The sequence below is a fragment of the Halichoerus grypus genome, chromosome 8 (assembly GCF_964656455.1).
Source record: "Halichoerus grypus chromosome 8, mHalGry1.hap1.1, whole genome shotgun sequence".
NCBI classification, from domain to species: domain Eukaryota; kingdom Metazoa; phylum Chordata; class Mammalia; order Carnivora; family Phocidae; genus Halichoerus; species Halichoerus grypus.
In genome coordinates, this window is record NC_135719.1 from 7,537,477 (window position 1) to 7,552,606 (window position 15,130).

General features: G+C 51.8%; 1 protein-coding gene across 7 annotated transcripts in view; it reads left to right on the top strand.

Annotated features, from left to right (window-relative positions):
- The window catches only part of NTRK3 (neurotrophic receptor tyrosine kinase 3), a 399,858-nt gene that overhangs the window by 280,558 nt on the left and 104,170 nt on the right, over nt 1–15,130 (top strand). The window contains exons 13-14 of one of the 7 annotated variants that reach the window (XM_078078903.1): nt 4,770–4,904; nt 6,389–7,217. The exons of 5 other annotated variants lie outside the window; for them this stretch is intronic. In XM_078078903.1, coding sequence (XP_077935029.1) covers nt 4,770–4,904; nt 6,389–6,507 — 254 coding nt within the window. In that variant the 3' untranslated portion in view covers nt 6,508–7,217. Of the gene's footprint in view, nt 1–4,769; nt 4,905–6,388; nt 7,218–15,130 lie in introns of those variants that run through there. One more of the 7 variants, XM_078078904.1, reaches the window with a different exon arrangement.

The window sequence follows — 15,130 nt, forward strand, 5'->3', positions numbered from 1 at the left end:
GTGAACATGCGACTAATTTTACTCCATGCCTTATGGAGTATTTTGATTTTAAGAGGTCACTTCATCCACATCCTGGAGTGTAAGGAATTTCCCTTTCTCTGGGACTAACATTTTACTCCTTTCAGCCAAGATTCACTTATTATTGGGACAATCTTTGTGATGCCAAGGGTGGAGCCCCCGGGCACATCCTCCTACATCTAAATGCAAGCCTTGACATGTCCATCAGGGAAGAGTCATAAGAGCCTTCAAGATTCCTTCAGGGACCAGCCTCTGGCTGTTGTCTGAGGATCTCAGTGTTCTGTGCCCTTTTGTGTCACCCGGGTGTGGATGCCCTTCTACTGTGACTTCCTGTGGGCATGACTCCATGAGCCAAATCACATTTGGGGTACATTCAGCCTCAGCCCCCTCCCTCAGCATCTGCACACAGCTGGAACCAGACTTGGCACATGGACCAGGGCAGTCCCATCATTTATTTTCCAAGTTGTATTAAGTCAACTTTACAATAAGAGGTACTGCATTCTGAAGTTGGGGATCCAGTTCCACACTCTTAGCCAGGAAGCGTACAGGAGGGACATTTCAGTTCCAAGAACATTTTTGTGTCCTTTGGAACCCTTTGTAGCAGGTTTGTCAATATAAGGATGTGGGGATAATTAGGTCAAATCATGTCCCATGGAATATAACGACTGTATGAAGAGACCTGCTAGGTGATACTTGACAACCTTTGGTCAGGTGCCTTCTACACATAAGCACTGTGGAACACACAGCTGGCTGATGATATAGTGTCACTTTGTCCCCCAACAGCAGCATTGTAAATGGTCTTCAGCATGTCTTCTCATTGGGACTTTTGTTTTGAAACGCAGTGCCCTCTTACCCATGCGATTCAGTTCCTGAACGATCTCTACTCTCTAAGTTTGTCCCTTGGACGTAGGTTTTCAGCTCCTTCTTTATAACTATTAACCATGACCAGAGGGAGCATAAGTTTGGTCATGACAGGGACAGTCAGCAAGGCTTGCTGAGATGGCATTCCCTGGTCTTTAATGCACAGCCCATAGCCTAATGCTGGCTTTATATTTATTGTCAAGTTTTAAGCTCAAATGCTAAGGCAAACCATGCAGGTATTGGAAGTAAGTGGAGGGGTCGGATGGAGGCTAATAGGGAGTGGTAGAGTATATGGCAAAGTGGAGAACACATGCCCTGCCTAAATTGAGTGAGCACCGTGTTGCTCTGGCTGATTTGCACTGTGCAGAAATAGCTGGCCCAACATTGCCAGAACTCTTGGATTTTCAAGGGAAGCTACAAATACAGAAATTTTAAATGTGAAATCTCCCAAGTTCTAAATGTTGGCAACTAAGTAAAAAATTTTAAAAAGAAATTGTGCTGAAAAAAGACACATCCTAGAGCCACATATGGCCTATAGGTTAGGTTTGCAACCTCAGAATAAAAGAAGAAGAGCTATGAGAATTTTAAGCAGTTTTTAAGAGAATTTTAAGCAAGCTAAGTCGTGGCCAGCAAGGCTAGGCATTTTAATGTCACCCACCCGGGTCATTGCCACCTGCCTTCTACTGAATCTAATGGCAGGAGAGAAGGAACCTAGATAGAAAACAGTGCAGTAACCACATCAGGAGGCAAAGGTACCGAACAAAGTAACCCTAGTCTTATCCCAGGGACTGCTAGGACTCTTTGGTGGCCTTCTTTCCATAACCTTGGAGAGGCCACCACCCAAGCGGGAAATGAAGCAAGAGATACCTGTCATGAGGGAGCTTTTCTTTACCATAATATACTCTTTCCTGACCCTTCTTGTTCACATAGTGGCCTAGTGCTCCACATAGTGGAGGGTGCTGGGGAGAGAGTTCTTCCTGGTGCCATGCTTGGCATCCCAGGGGTATTCTCAGATATTCCACACTCTTGCTATGGGTCTGACTATGTTCTGGATAATTGTTCTTCTCTCCAAACTCATTAGCATCTCTCTTTCATTGGGTTTACTTTTCATCCTTCCTAAGCTGAACTCCTAAAAGTTCCATCAAAATGAAGGAGTCAATGGGTAGATAGAGTTTGGGTTTCTTTACTTGGAAAGTACGAATGCATGCAATGTGTTACTGTAAGAGTGGTGGGTGTGGCAGGGCCGAAAATGAAGCAGGAAAGGTTAGACCAGGCGTCTGCTGGCGGCGGGCAGGGACAGGCCGGGGATGCTCATCTTCCTGGCTAGGGAAGCTGTTGGTGAGGAAAGAACACTCTAGCCCTCCATCCAGGCCTGGCAGAGGGAGCCATATATACAGCCCTGTCCCCACCACTGCTGCCTTGACTTCTATGTCAGCCTCTTTTCCCTGGATATGGATTTTTCAACAAATAGAAGCCATATTGCAAAGTAGTTCATGATAAAGACTTTGGGGTTATGAAGAGCTTGGTTCAATATCAGACTGCCACAAAGTGAACTTGGTTGGTTGGTTGGTTTTTAAAAATATATTATTGAGCCTTCGTTTTCCCACAGTTAAAATGGAGTTCGTAATAGCAGCCTTTTAAAGATATTGGGGGACACTGGATTAGGTGTCAGCAGTGCCTGGCACTGTCCCTACCTTACGTAGATCTTCGGGTTCCGGGGGCTCAGCGATGCATCCGATGGTAGGATTGTTACAGCGGGACGTTGGTTGGGGGCTGCCTTCTTCAGTCCATCTCACCTCTTCTTACCCCTTGGGGAAAGACGGGGAGGCTGTGGATAGAGCGCCCCTTGGCTGGGGTGGGGTGCAGGGTGGGCTCTTCACCCTCATGTCTATCCGGTTGCCCCCTCCTGCTCTTACTTTCTGGACAAGGATCTAAATAGCCCTGTGTCTCCGGGTCCCTGCGAAGGCTCCCCTGACCTCAGTGCCAGGGCTCCTGTGTATTTCAACCCACTCTTGAGTCTAAAGTGCTTTTCTCCCAGCCAACACCATGTAAGTGCTAAGCGCCAGTGTGATGTAGCAACTCGAAGATGACAAACGAATACATTTGAAGAGGAAATGTTGGAAAATAATCCAATAGAGCTCCATTTGGTATTGGGCCTTTTATCAAGGCCATAACCTAAACCACTTTATGGAGTTAGGTAATAAAATTATCATGTCAGATAACAAAAGGAAGAAGCAGGGACAGAAAGGGAGGCCTTGAGAACCCAAAGCCGCTGCATGAGGAGTGTGTAGGCAGAAGAGGCAGGGAAGTTCTCACTGGTGGATGCGGGGGTGCTGGGCTCCCAAGGCCGGGGCGTTGGCCGTGGGGCTGGGGTGAGACCCCAGAGAGGGGTGGATGCTTGGGGTCTGCAAGGCTGTTAGAAAAAGGGAGAGGTTTGAAGGCCTATCCCCCTTTTGTGTTGCGCGGCCATCGGAGCTGGCCCTTCTCTGCTGCAGTGAATCTTGAAGGCCTTGCTGTTGAAGATTTACCCTGCTTTCGGCCCAGTGGGATTGGTTCCAGTACTTTCATCCAGTACTGTGGGTGCTCAGTGCCCCTTCTCCCCCAGCCTGCCTTCCCAGCTCCCCTCCCTTCCCAAAACAATCTCAGAGGCTCTGGCTCGCTGCTCAGGAAACTATACCTAGACAGTCCCCAAAGACCACGCTCATGTTCTGAGTCACGGAGGGCCTACAGTGAGCTCTGTGCTGCCTGGCTTTGGGGACAGCTGTCACCAGATGGAAGAAAAGGTTCGACACGGAGGTCCGCAGGGCACGGTGGGGCGAGCGAGGCCTTCTTTGGAGGTGGGTTTGCCCCTCCTTAGCCTTCCCTCCACCCATCTGTGCCTTTCCCGGTCAGTGTCCATGGTGGTCCTGGCCTCCCCTGCCCTCCCCCAGGCAGATGCCTTTTCCTTCCTGCTCCAGGGTTGTTCTGAGCACGAGGGGGAGGAATGGAGGATCTTGGAGCGGTGCCTCCTGTGCTATCAGGATTCAGCACTTAGAATCTTGGAAGGGCTCCACCTGGGAAAGAGTTCCAGAGAAAACAAACTTCAGATCCCGGCTAATATGGGAAAAGGCTCATGTTCACGGAGGCAGCTTCAGGGACCTTGGCAGAGGCTTAGGCAGGCTTGGCCCCTGCCTTTAATGGATCCGACATGGAGCCTTCCAGGGCCCATGATGCTGCAAGGCCTCCAAAGGAGATTTCACTCTCAAGCTATAACATGATGCGTTTCAGAGGAGTTGTAGTCGCCGGGTCTAGTGAACCAACAGCGTTTGTTGTTCCAACTGTTTATGCCCTAATTAAGGCAAGAAAGATTTTAAAGGACCAAACTCACACCCCGCCCCCCCGGCCCTGTCTCCTCATTGCCCCTTATCAAGCTGTTTTCATCTTGGAGATGAGCTGGATTTTTTCTGAGAGAGAGAAGGAGCCAGAAGGAGGGTCTTGGGACCTGCAGGGTCATCACCCCAGTGATAAGAATCATCCTTCTGGCCCTGAGAATGGCATCCAGAATAGCAGTGATGAGCACAAGTTCAGGGTGCTTGGGCCCAAGAAGGGGGATGGGGGGCTAACATGTCAGGGAAAGGGTTGGACAGAGTTCATGGTGATGGCAGATCTTCCCTGACTCCCTGGTTACAGTTCTTTAAGGCCACTGTCTGATACTCAGAGGACAATGTATCTAGATTTTATGCATAAAATAAAGCAGGTGCCCCTACAGGTAAAGCAGTGTGGACTACAAGAGCAGGAAACACCTGGGCTTCTGTTTCTGGCACTGTGCCCATGAAACTACTTTCCCATGTTTTTGCACTTGGGGCTCAATACTGACCATTAATTCCCCCCATGTCTGCCTCTTCTGCCAGGGGTCTTTTCAAACATAGACAATCATGGGATATTAAACTTGAAGGACAATAGAGATCATCTAGTCTCATCAACTCACTATATATATGAGGAACCTGAGGTCCAGAGTGGGGAAGTGTCTTACCCAAGGTCACATGGTGAGTTACCTCCTTTGACGTCTTTGTATGCAGTACAGACCCCTCCCCCAACCAATTTTGATTCTTAAGATTTTTAAGACCTCATGGAATCTCCCTATGTCCCAGAGGACTGGGGGATGACTAGGTACCCAGTGTGTGATTAGTACTAGAATCCCTTAGGTCAGAGGAGTCTTCCAGGGAGAATATGTCATAGGGCCAAGGTGAGGGGTATGGGAGAAGCAAGAGAGGGACCGTGGCCTGGATGGGAACAGTGGTGTCACACACCTTCTAGGCAGGCACCCAGACCAGTGGCCTGCCCTCCCTTCCACCTCAGACCCCAGAGAGCCCTCGTCCCGGGTTAACACCGCTTCTCATCCTGAAGCTGAGCCTCTCTCTAAATGTGATGTCATAGACAAGGAAGTTTCCCTCTCTCCTCACAAACCTGGCCCCGCTCCCTGCAGATGGAGGGCTCCCAATGCCCACATTACTCAACTGTGTTTTGATCTGGGAAGGAGAAGGGGAGAGTCTCAATGCAACCAACTCGGTCTTTTCCCATTGTATCCCCAACACCCAGCTGCCCATTGTGTCCTTCACATGCGTGCACATAGCTTTCATGAAAAGACAAGCTTGTCTGCACGCACACACACGGAAACACACTGTACAGACATTATTTTCTTATTAAACCTCCGTCTGGAGAGTTGATCAGGAACACCCACAACTCTGGACATCCTAATTCAGTCCATGGCAGTGTGGCCAGACTGGAGCTGAGTTCTCATGCACTTGGCTACCAGGGTCATTGCTCCAGAACACTTCCATCCCCTCTAAGACTTGGCATTACGATATGGCAAAAAAAAGCAGCCATTATTTCCTAAACTTTCCACTGAGCTGGTGAAAGGAAACCAAAAGTCAACGAGAAAGAGGGGGCAGACTTGGAAGAATAGCGCTCACCCCCCTGGTGTGGTCAAGGTAGTCTATAGGATTCTGGCTCCTAGGATTAAGAAGTAGCCCTCTACTATCCCTTAACAATGCAGGTTCTGAGAATGCATCCCTCCCACCCCGCCCGTGACCCTAGCGGTGATGCCCCCTCCCCATCTACCTGTCGGCTCATCCTCAGGGGCTCCTCCCAACCAGATGAGGCCACTCCTGCTCTTCCATGACAATCCAAGGCCAAGCCCCCAGATAGTTGGCTCACTTACCTTCCTCGGTTCAGTGGAGGCCGCAGCAAAATGGAGTGTTTCCAGTTTCTCTGACCATGCTTGGTTTTAAGTTAATCCCCTCCTCCTGTCCTTCCCTTTTGCTGACAATTCATTTGGCAGTTTCCAATATATATCTGTGTCCATATCTCCCATTCTTCCCCCCCCTCTACCCCCCCCCCCCCGCCCCCTTCAAGCTCCCTCTCTGTTTCCCCTCCTAGTTTTGATCTTCTTTGGGGCGGGGGGGATTTTGGTTTTTACTTTATTTTGCTTTTTTCTGTTTTTCTGTTTTTTTGTTTTTGTTTTTTATAGGTTTCAGAGAAATTATGTTGAATCCAATAAGCCTTCCCGGACATTCCAAGCCTCTTAACCATGGCATCTATGTTGAGGATGTCAGTGTTTATTTCAGCAAAGGACGTCATGGCTTTTAAAAACTCCTTTTAAGCCTCCCTGTTTTGATGTCACCTGGGTAGGCTGGGCCCTCTGAGAGGTGGGAAGCTCTAGGCGCTGTTCTCTTTGGATCCGGGGATGCTAAGTAGAAACTGCATGAGCCGCCGGTGCCCCTGCACCCTTTCACGCCACCAAGACGGGTGTCGTCCCTCATCCACCACTGGCAGGGCTGCCCTTTCCCTCAGTCATCACTGTGCTCCTTCTCCCCCTCCACCCCGGCCTCTGAGGCAGCTCCTGCCACCATCTTTAGAGCCAATAAAGAGAATTAAAAACCTGTGCACCAAGAACCATCTTTTAAAAAAAAACACACTAGCCATTCTCTTGCTTTCCAAAAACCACCCAACCACCACGAGAAAGCCTGATGAAGTCCAGCCGTGCTCCAGCCTCACTTACCCTGCTTGGAAGCGTGGGGCCTCTCCCTGGCTCTCCCTAGGATACCAGGCTGTCCTCTTAGCAACCTCATCACCCTGCAACCTCCAATGGGGAAGAGCGTCTAAGCAGAGGTGGAGACCACGCGGTGACAGAGGGGGAACCAGGCCCGAGTGTTGGCACCAAGATTAGGTCTCAGAGGAAAGAATGGAAACCAATCATTTTCTATATATATATACATATATATATATATATATATATGATTTTTTTTTTTTTGGTGGAGAAAACCATACTTTTTTTGGACACATTTTCCCCCCTCCCCTCCTCTTCGCTCTGGAATGGCTCACAGTGAGTGTGATATTAGAAAACTCCTTGGCCCCAAGATGTGCAGTCCTGACAAGCTTTTGCTACGGGAGGTCTTGCCCGTGAATGGGCCATCCTCCTAGGACCACAAGGGACCGAGCGAGTCAGGGCCCAAGGCCCTTCCTGCTAGTCCCTGATCCCAGGATTGGCTCTCTACCCCCCACTTTCACTTACTCTTGACTCTGAGAACTTTCGGAACCCAATGGAATCACCATTTCAAGGCCAAGATGAACTGAAGGGAAGAGAAGGAAAAATTGGCCTCCTCCAGCCCCTCTCATGAAACCAGTGGAAGGGCCATCCTGTTCTCTGGTCAATATATGTGTTTACTTTGCTTGCTTTGACTCATGCCTTACTCCACGGCCACCCTCTCCCAAAGAGGGGGTTTGTTCCTTCCATTTCCAACTTGATCCGCTGGGGAGAGGGAAGCACAGATGTAGGGCCTGAACCTCTCCCAGATTTGCTGCCATGCTGGCTGAGTGGACTCTGGGCTTGACCCAGCCGCTCCCACCTGGGGTACTTCCGTGGTGAGAAGTCAGCACAGGCTGTCCCTTGATGGTGGAGAGCATGAAGCAGGGGGGTCTCCCATGGGGAGCTCTTAGGACACGATGGTGGTGGTTTTTAACCCACTTAAGTTTTGGGGTGATGACTCACAGCAAGAGATAGTAGATTCTCTCTAGCTTCGGCAAATTTACATGGGAATCAAGCTTCCCACTGAAGGTCCTCCTTCCTGGGGCCTGTGGATGGTGGTTCTTTGTGCCAGGTTCCCGCTGATTCTGCAGATGCCTCCATGGGGTTTAAAATCACGAAGCTTTCCAAGTTCTTGGCCCATTTTGGGGGTGGCCTCCCAGACACCGTAGTGTCCAGGGTATTGTGTGGGGGTTCAGATTTTCTCCAGGGCCTCAAGATGTGTGTGTATCTAGCCCCTGATAGCTTCCCGCCATCCTGCCCTCCCCTCCCCACTGCTTCATGTCAGGCTGATCCCCACCGTGTCCTGCTGACCCTTGGGGCCAGGGCCTCCTCCTGAGTGTGGCTTTAAGGAGTAAGCTTGAGGATGATGTTTTTTTAATTATTGTAAATCATTACCTCATTTCCAGCCTGCCAGGCTCCATCCATCCCAGCATCTTTTATTCTGCCATTTTCTCACCTTGTGCTATGACAATGGGGCGTTGTATTTCCACAGAGACTTATAGGAGTGTTCAGTGTATAGTTTCTTAATAAACACTTTATTTTCTAATGAAATGACTGCATCAGACCTCTTATTTGGCAACTTTGCAAAGAATATTAAAGACACAGAAATTCTGACATTTCTCCCCCCTTCCCTCCCCCTATTTTACTGATACTCTTTTAAAGAAGTTTCTTAGCTCAGTCCTTGTTTGCCAAAGTGTTTACAATCTGTTGCATTGGTTGCTTTCATTGAGACTCCTCCAGATAGGTCAAGTCCATCTAGTGAAGTGTTTCCTCATTCTATCGAGGCAGAATTAGAGGCACAGAGAGGTTGAATGGTTCACCCAGGGTCACACAGCACAAGAGGCAGAAGCAAGATTCAAGCCTGACTCCTCCAGACACTGCTCAGGCCACTGAGACCCTCACCTCCTTGGTGGCTGGAGGACTGTTCTGTTGTCTGAGCGGCTAAGGCTTACCATGATCCTTTCTTCAGAACTGATGTGTAAGAGGTTTGGGAGGAGAACTGAGAGATCCTTGCATCAGCAGGTCACTAAGACAATCCTAGTAGAGCAGTTTTGTACCTTCCCAGGATCTTGAGGACGTGACCTTGCCCAGAGGAAGACGGGGCTCTGGGCTTGTAGGCCAGTCTGCTGATCATTCTGGGATGCCCCATCCACACACCCGCGCACACACACACTCAGGTGGGCCAGACTCTCCACCAGGTCTCATGTGGGCGGCCTGAAGCAGGAGGCAGTGGTGGGGTCCTCCTGAGAGTAGCATGTGTAAGTGAGCTGGGCTTGGCTGTGGGCCCTGGGTTCCTGGCCACGCCTGTAACTTACATCTACCTTTGAGGAGGAGGGGCCTCCGTGAGCAGGGTATCTGGAGCGGGAGTGGAGGACAGGGGCCGAGGAAGGTTTCCTGGGTAGGATTGGACCTTTTGCTGGGCCTCAGCAGGCTTTGTGGGAGCTTGCTTACTTAGCAGGTAACAGAGAGACAGGTAGAGCAAGGTGGGGGAGCTCAAGGCGGAAGTCCAACAGGGGAGTGGTCAGGCTAGGGTGGTGCTTTTTCTCCTGACCCTCATTGACTTAACCTCCCATTCAAATCGAGTTTGAGCCCCCCCGCCCCACCCCCAACCTCACCCCAAATGGAAGTTCCTCGTCTCTAGAATGGCCTGGGTAGGGCCTTGCCCCAGCTCTGCATTCTCCTATTCTCTGTGGTTCCAGGGCTAGAACTGGGATGTCCCAAGGGATGGGAGGATCTTTGGGACCACGGGGAAAACTTTCATTTTTAGTAAGAGAGATTTGAGCGTTGCTTTGTTCAAATGCATGGAGCCTTGGGAGCATGGGAGAAGAGGGGATGAATGGAAATGGCCCCTGAGGGGGGGGAGGGACAGCACCCAGCTCAGAGGGAGGGGCCCGCACCAGCCCTGTGAAGGGAGCGCCATTCCAACGCGGGAGGAGGCAAGAAGAAAGATGGGAGTTTAGAGGTTTGGGGGCAAGGAAGGGGAGGAAGGCTTTCTGGTGGCTTCTGTTTTGCCTGTTAAGTGCAAGGCCAGGCCTTGTGTGGTGAGTGAGATCTGAGGGGAGCTGAGAAAGTCTGCAGTGCCCAGCGGAGGAAACGGGCAGGTGACAGATGAGCGCAGAGCGTTGTCAGGTGGAACGAGGACCAGCTGAGAAGGGAGAACAGTGTTCAGTGTCCTGGACTCTGTTTTCCAAGCTTTCCTGCTGGGTCCTGAAGTCCCTGGCATTTACCCCAATGTTAGAGCCTCTGGGGCTGTTAGAGTTGGCACGGGGCAGACGCAGAGAGCGGAACTCAGCCCAGAAGGACGCTGGCTTGGCCTGGCTTCATGCAGGGAGGCTCGGGGGACCAGCAAGACCTTCTGGGTTTGGAATCTCACCCACAGGATTTCACAGTGGTTTTCTTAGACTCCAGCTTGCACTGTGGTCCTGCCGTTCAGATCCACAGCTGACATAGGCCATGAATCCAGGGTGCTTGCCAGGTGCTTATCTGCGTCTGAATTTTAGAGGGGGTGGCTGAGGAACACTGGTTCTGAACCCTATTCTCGGGAGTCTGGAGAGTGGGAAGCTTGCTCTGTGCTTAAAGACAGCAGTGAAAACAGGAGTAGGGCCTCCCAGGGGCGTGCTCTGGAGAGGACTGGAGTCGTTCACAAGGATTGCATGGCCAGATCCTGGAACTGGTTACCGAGCGCCGAAGAATGGGGCCCACCCGCGAAACATTATCCTTATGTCACCGAAGCAGAGCCGCTCAGAGCCAGGTACATCTTACCCAGGAGGAGGCTGAGACTCAGAATGCTCAGGAATGAGCTCCGGTTGTCACAGTTTGGGACCGGCAGAACCAGGGCCTACGTGAGGTCGCCCTGACTTCCCTGAGGTCTTCTGCTTCTGGAAGGCTGCAGTCCTGGGGGCTTCCCCCACCCCTCCCGAGGTGAACAAGTCTTTCGGGGCTCTTTGAGGCTAGATGCCATTCTGAACCTCCCTCTGGAACCAAACCGGGTGATTTTGAAAGACTCTCCGGAAAAGAATGTCTGCAGTGTTTTTATTCCTCGCCCATGCTAGCATTTCGTCACCCCGAACACCTGAAGGGGTGGTTGGTCTTCGGTCTAAGATTAATCACCCAGCTTGCAGGCGGCGAGATTGCCAAGCAGACAACGGTGGCGTCTTTGATCTTGGGGAGGGCTTGTCGGGTGAGACGCCCGGGTGGGTGAGGCTGCCCGGGTCCAGGCACGTGAGAGCAGCTTCAGACAGGAAGGTGGTGGGAGGAAGGACGCTCCTTGCCTGATTCCCCTGCCCCTATTCGAACTTTCCTGTCCCATCCGAAAGACCTCCCGGGGTGTCGAAGCTCAGCCATGTGCTTCTCACCCAGGAAAAGAGCCGATGCTGAGCATGTTCCGTGTGGAAGCCAAGAAGCTGGCCTCTGGGCCACCCTGGCTCTTCCCTCCTGTGTGGGAATTCTTCTGCAGCCAAACTTCCAGAAGCCGTGTCCTTACCTCCACCTCCCAGCTGCAGGTGTGACCTGAAAACAGGTGTGCCGGGCCCGGGACGCCTCCCCTGGCTGGGTCCAGTTCCCGCAGGTCAGGCCCAGGCATGAGCAGAGAGGCTCCTGCAGCTCAGACACAGCAGTGAGGGGCCGGAGAGGGTTCGAGGCCACCGAGGCAGGACAAGCGCGGGCGGATCAGAGCGGGAGGGCTTTGTTGCTGCGTAGCTTTCTGAGCTATGCCAGACATGGATTAGGCAGAGGGCCTTCATTCTTCAGTGTTCAGGGACCCTGAGCTCTGGCTCGACTCATGCATTGCTGCCAGAGTAGTTCTAGCAGGGAGAGAGAAATGAGGCGAGGAGGAGCGAGGAGGTGGCAGGTGATGCTGGCCGCTCTGGGGCTCCCGTGGGAAGGACAGGAATGGAGGGAAACTCTTGAGTGTGACAGTGGAGGAGGTGACGGGGCAGTGGGGAGCATGGGAGTGACGGGGAGCCTGGTTCGCAGCCAGATTGTCCGGGAGGCCTGGGCCCCCTCCTCTCTCCCAGCTCCCCCGTGCCCTCCCCTTCCCCCTCTTCGGTGGGGTTGATGTGGGCAAAGCCGCTCAGCCCCCAGTTGCCTTGAGTGGCTCTCACTCTGCACTTTGCACTTCCCATGTCCCCAGAAAACCTCAGCTTGTAGCTGACAGTATCACTCTGCGAGCTCAGTAAGACTCCTTGTTCAGCCCTACTTGAACCCCAAAGTAAGATGTGAGATGTGCTGGTGAGAGATAAGGTCCTTGTCTGCTTCTTGGCGGGGTGGGGTGGTCCAAAAATTCCATCAGGATTCTGAGATCCATTTGGGTAGGACTTCCATCCCACTTCCTCCTCTTGGTGGGTGACATTTCCATAACGTGACCCCAGGGTCCCCTTGGAGTTAAATTCCCCCTGCTGGCTCGGGGAGGTTTCTGCATGGGGAGGAGGCCTACGGCCTCTCTGTCTTCTGGCCCCGTCCATCAGGACACTTCCCCTCCCATCATGAGATATCAGGGTGTGCCTCAGAGAGCTAGATCTTTCCCCACTGTGCTGGCCTTGCAGGGGGATGGGAGTGTGGGGCTCGAGTGTTCTTTGTGCTCGGGGGGCGGGGGGAGACAGTGCGAATGGGGGAGAAGGAAGAAGTATTGGGGCTGGCCTTGGACAAGACCTGCTGGCTTCCCTGAAGGAGGAACGAGCAGGTGGGAGGATCTCTGAGAAGCGCAGATCCTGCAGGGCATAGGGGAAGCTGCCGGCTTCAATGCGGTGTCAGAGGCCTCCAGCCCAGGGCAAGACCCAGTCCACGTGGGCCACTTTGGGAAGGCATCTGGAACTGTGTGGGGTAGAGGGGAGAAGCAGGCTTACCACATTCTGAGAGAAGAGCCAGAGCTGTAGAGAGGTCCTGGCTGGGGGCTTTGACGACACTTCTCAAGCCTCGGAAACAGGAGACACATGAGCTTCTTGCACGGCCCTGGGCTTCTCGGGGTCACGGTGTTTCCCCACACCCCTCTTCAAACAAGTACTGCCTGAGGCCTCTCCGATGTAGAGGAATCTGTGATTTGGCGAAGGGTGGAGAAGGGGGCACGGGGTGTAACAACAAGAACGGAGCTTGGCTTTTCTGAGAGGCAGAGACGCCGAGCCGTTCTCCCCGCATGCCGCGCCCCCCCGCCCCCCAGCCCCTTAAGAGCAGCATCAAGTGATGTGTGAGGGTTTGGAAGGGTGGTCAACACTCCCCACTCAGAGACCAAGGAGCCAGGCTGCCCAAGGTAGGAGTTCCAGGATTGTGCTCCCTGGTCTGTGGCTTCATCAAAGTTTGGGGTGGGGGTGGGGGCAGAGCATCACATCAGCTCAGATAACACCCCGCCAAGCCTGACTGTGGTAAGTAACGCCGGTGGCCTTGGGGGCTACTAGTGACGACCAGCTTGTCTTCGTGGCCCTCCTTCCCCTCAGCTCCTCCTGCCCATGGGCTGTTACCACGGCAGCAACAGACAGCCTGCTTCTGCCTTTGGGAACCTCATTGGAGCGATTGGCTGTTTCCCTTAAAAAGACACAGGCTTCCCTCCTTTGTCCCCAAGTTCATTCTGCAGTGAGAGGGGCAGGGACCTGTCCCCGGGAAAGTGATTTCACTGCCGTGGGGGATATACCCATGTGATACTTCTTTTATAGAGCTCTGACTTGCCACCTCCTTTTACTCTGAAGCTCCCCCTAGTTTTGGTCTGTTTTGGTCCTTGCAACATTGCTTTACAATTGCAACGCAATGTCCTTTGCGCTGCAAGGTTTGCAACAGCCTTTGGCCAAAGGTCATGCTATCCTGACTCCCAGATGGATGTGTCAGGGAAAGAGCGGGCGTGGGGCTGGGAGGAAGGGGTCGCGGGAGCTCTTAAAGGAAGGACATCTGTCTACGGTCTGTGATGCGGCTCTAATCAGCCACACAGGCTGGGGAAATCGTTACATCACATGGCCAGGTTCTTGAGGGTATCGGGGAACACAGGATATGGAGAGCCCTTGAGTCTGAAGTTGAGAGGGTTTAGGTCCCAAACGCAGGAGACCTCTGGACCTACAAGAGTTCTGTCACTCCTTAGTCTTTATGAGCACCGGCCGGCCAAGCAGTGCCCAAGTCCTCAAGTCTGTGTCCCATGGGGCAAATGTAGGTGCCCTCCTTCAAACAATCTCAGGGAGAAGGAAAATGCCAGAAGGCAGACTGAGGCCAGCCTCTGTATTCTAGGGACACCAAAGTGTCGGCCTTCTCCTGCTGTTAATTCTGAGAGAAAACTCACATGACGGAGAGCCTGAGGGGAAATCTCACAGCGACTTTTGTCATGAGCTTCAGTCTCCGCAAGGTCAATCTGGCCAGGAGGACACAGCCGGGCTCCATGACTTGGGCCGCTCCTATCTGAGGGCTGCAGCTTTGGACCGAAGCCTTTCCCTTCGGAGGGAGCCAGATGCCAAGCCGGCCAGTGAGAGCTTGAGTCCGTTCTTTCCCACAGTCAGTGGGGAGCAGAGGAGGTGTCACAAATATAGAATACATTCTCAGAATGTCCTTCCTGGGAGAATTTAAATTCTGAGTCCCTGTTTGAATGACTCATGGAATCCTTCCCTCTCGATGGCTGTTGGTTTGGCAACTCCACTACCGTAACAGGCAATGGCCCCCAGTAGCTCTGATACCAAATGGCCAATCCGATTGTTAAGAAGACCAGAGTAACCCCACTGTGCATTTTCAGGATGGCATTTTTGGCTGTCTTAGTAGTTTTAGTGGGTCAACGGCTTGATCAACTATTGTCTCACATGAATTGATCAGTTTTCTGGGCAAAGCTTCAGTTTCTGCAATATGACTCTCTCTTAATTTGAGTCCCCAACTTGCAGAAAACCTTTTCCTCCTACTCCAGTTACTACAGAAATGATTTTGCTCTCCTTTTCATTGGTTGAGACAGTGCTTCCCTAGAGTCTCATGAGATGCTAAGATCCCATCCAATAACTTTGGAGAATATTGCATGGTATAGCCAATCTCTTATAGATTCACAATACACATTAGGATATTAAAGGCTCTGAGAAGTCCTGCTTTAAATAAAACTTTTTATCCCACCACTTTCCCAATCTAATTGAACACAGAATGCTCTTCACTTAATACCTATCAGTGGATTGACACACACACTTAAGGTAACACTGGGTTATTGGGTGGTCAGAGCTTTTTTAAAAAGAAGAATGA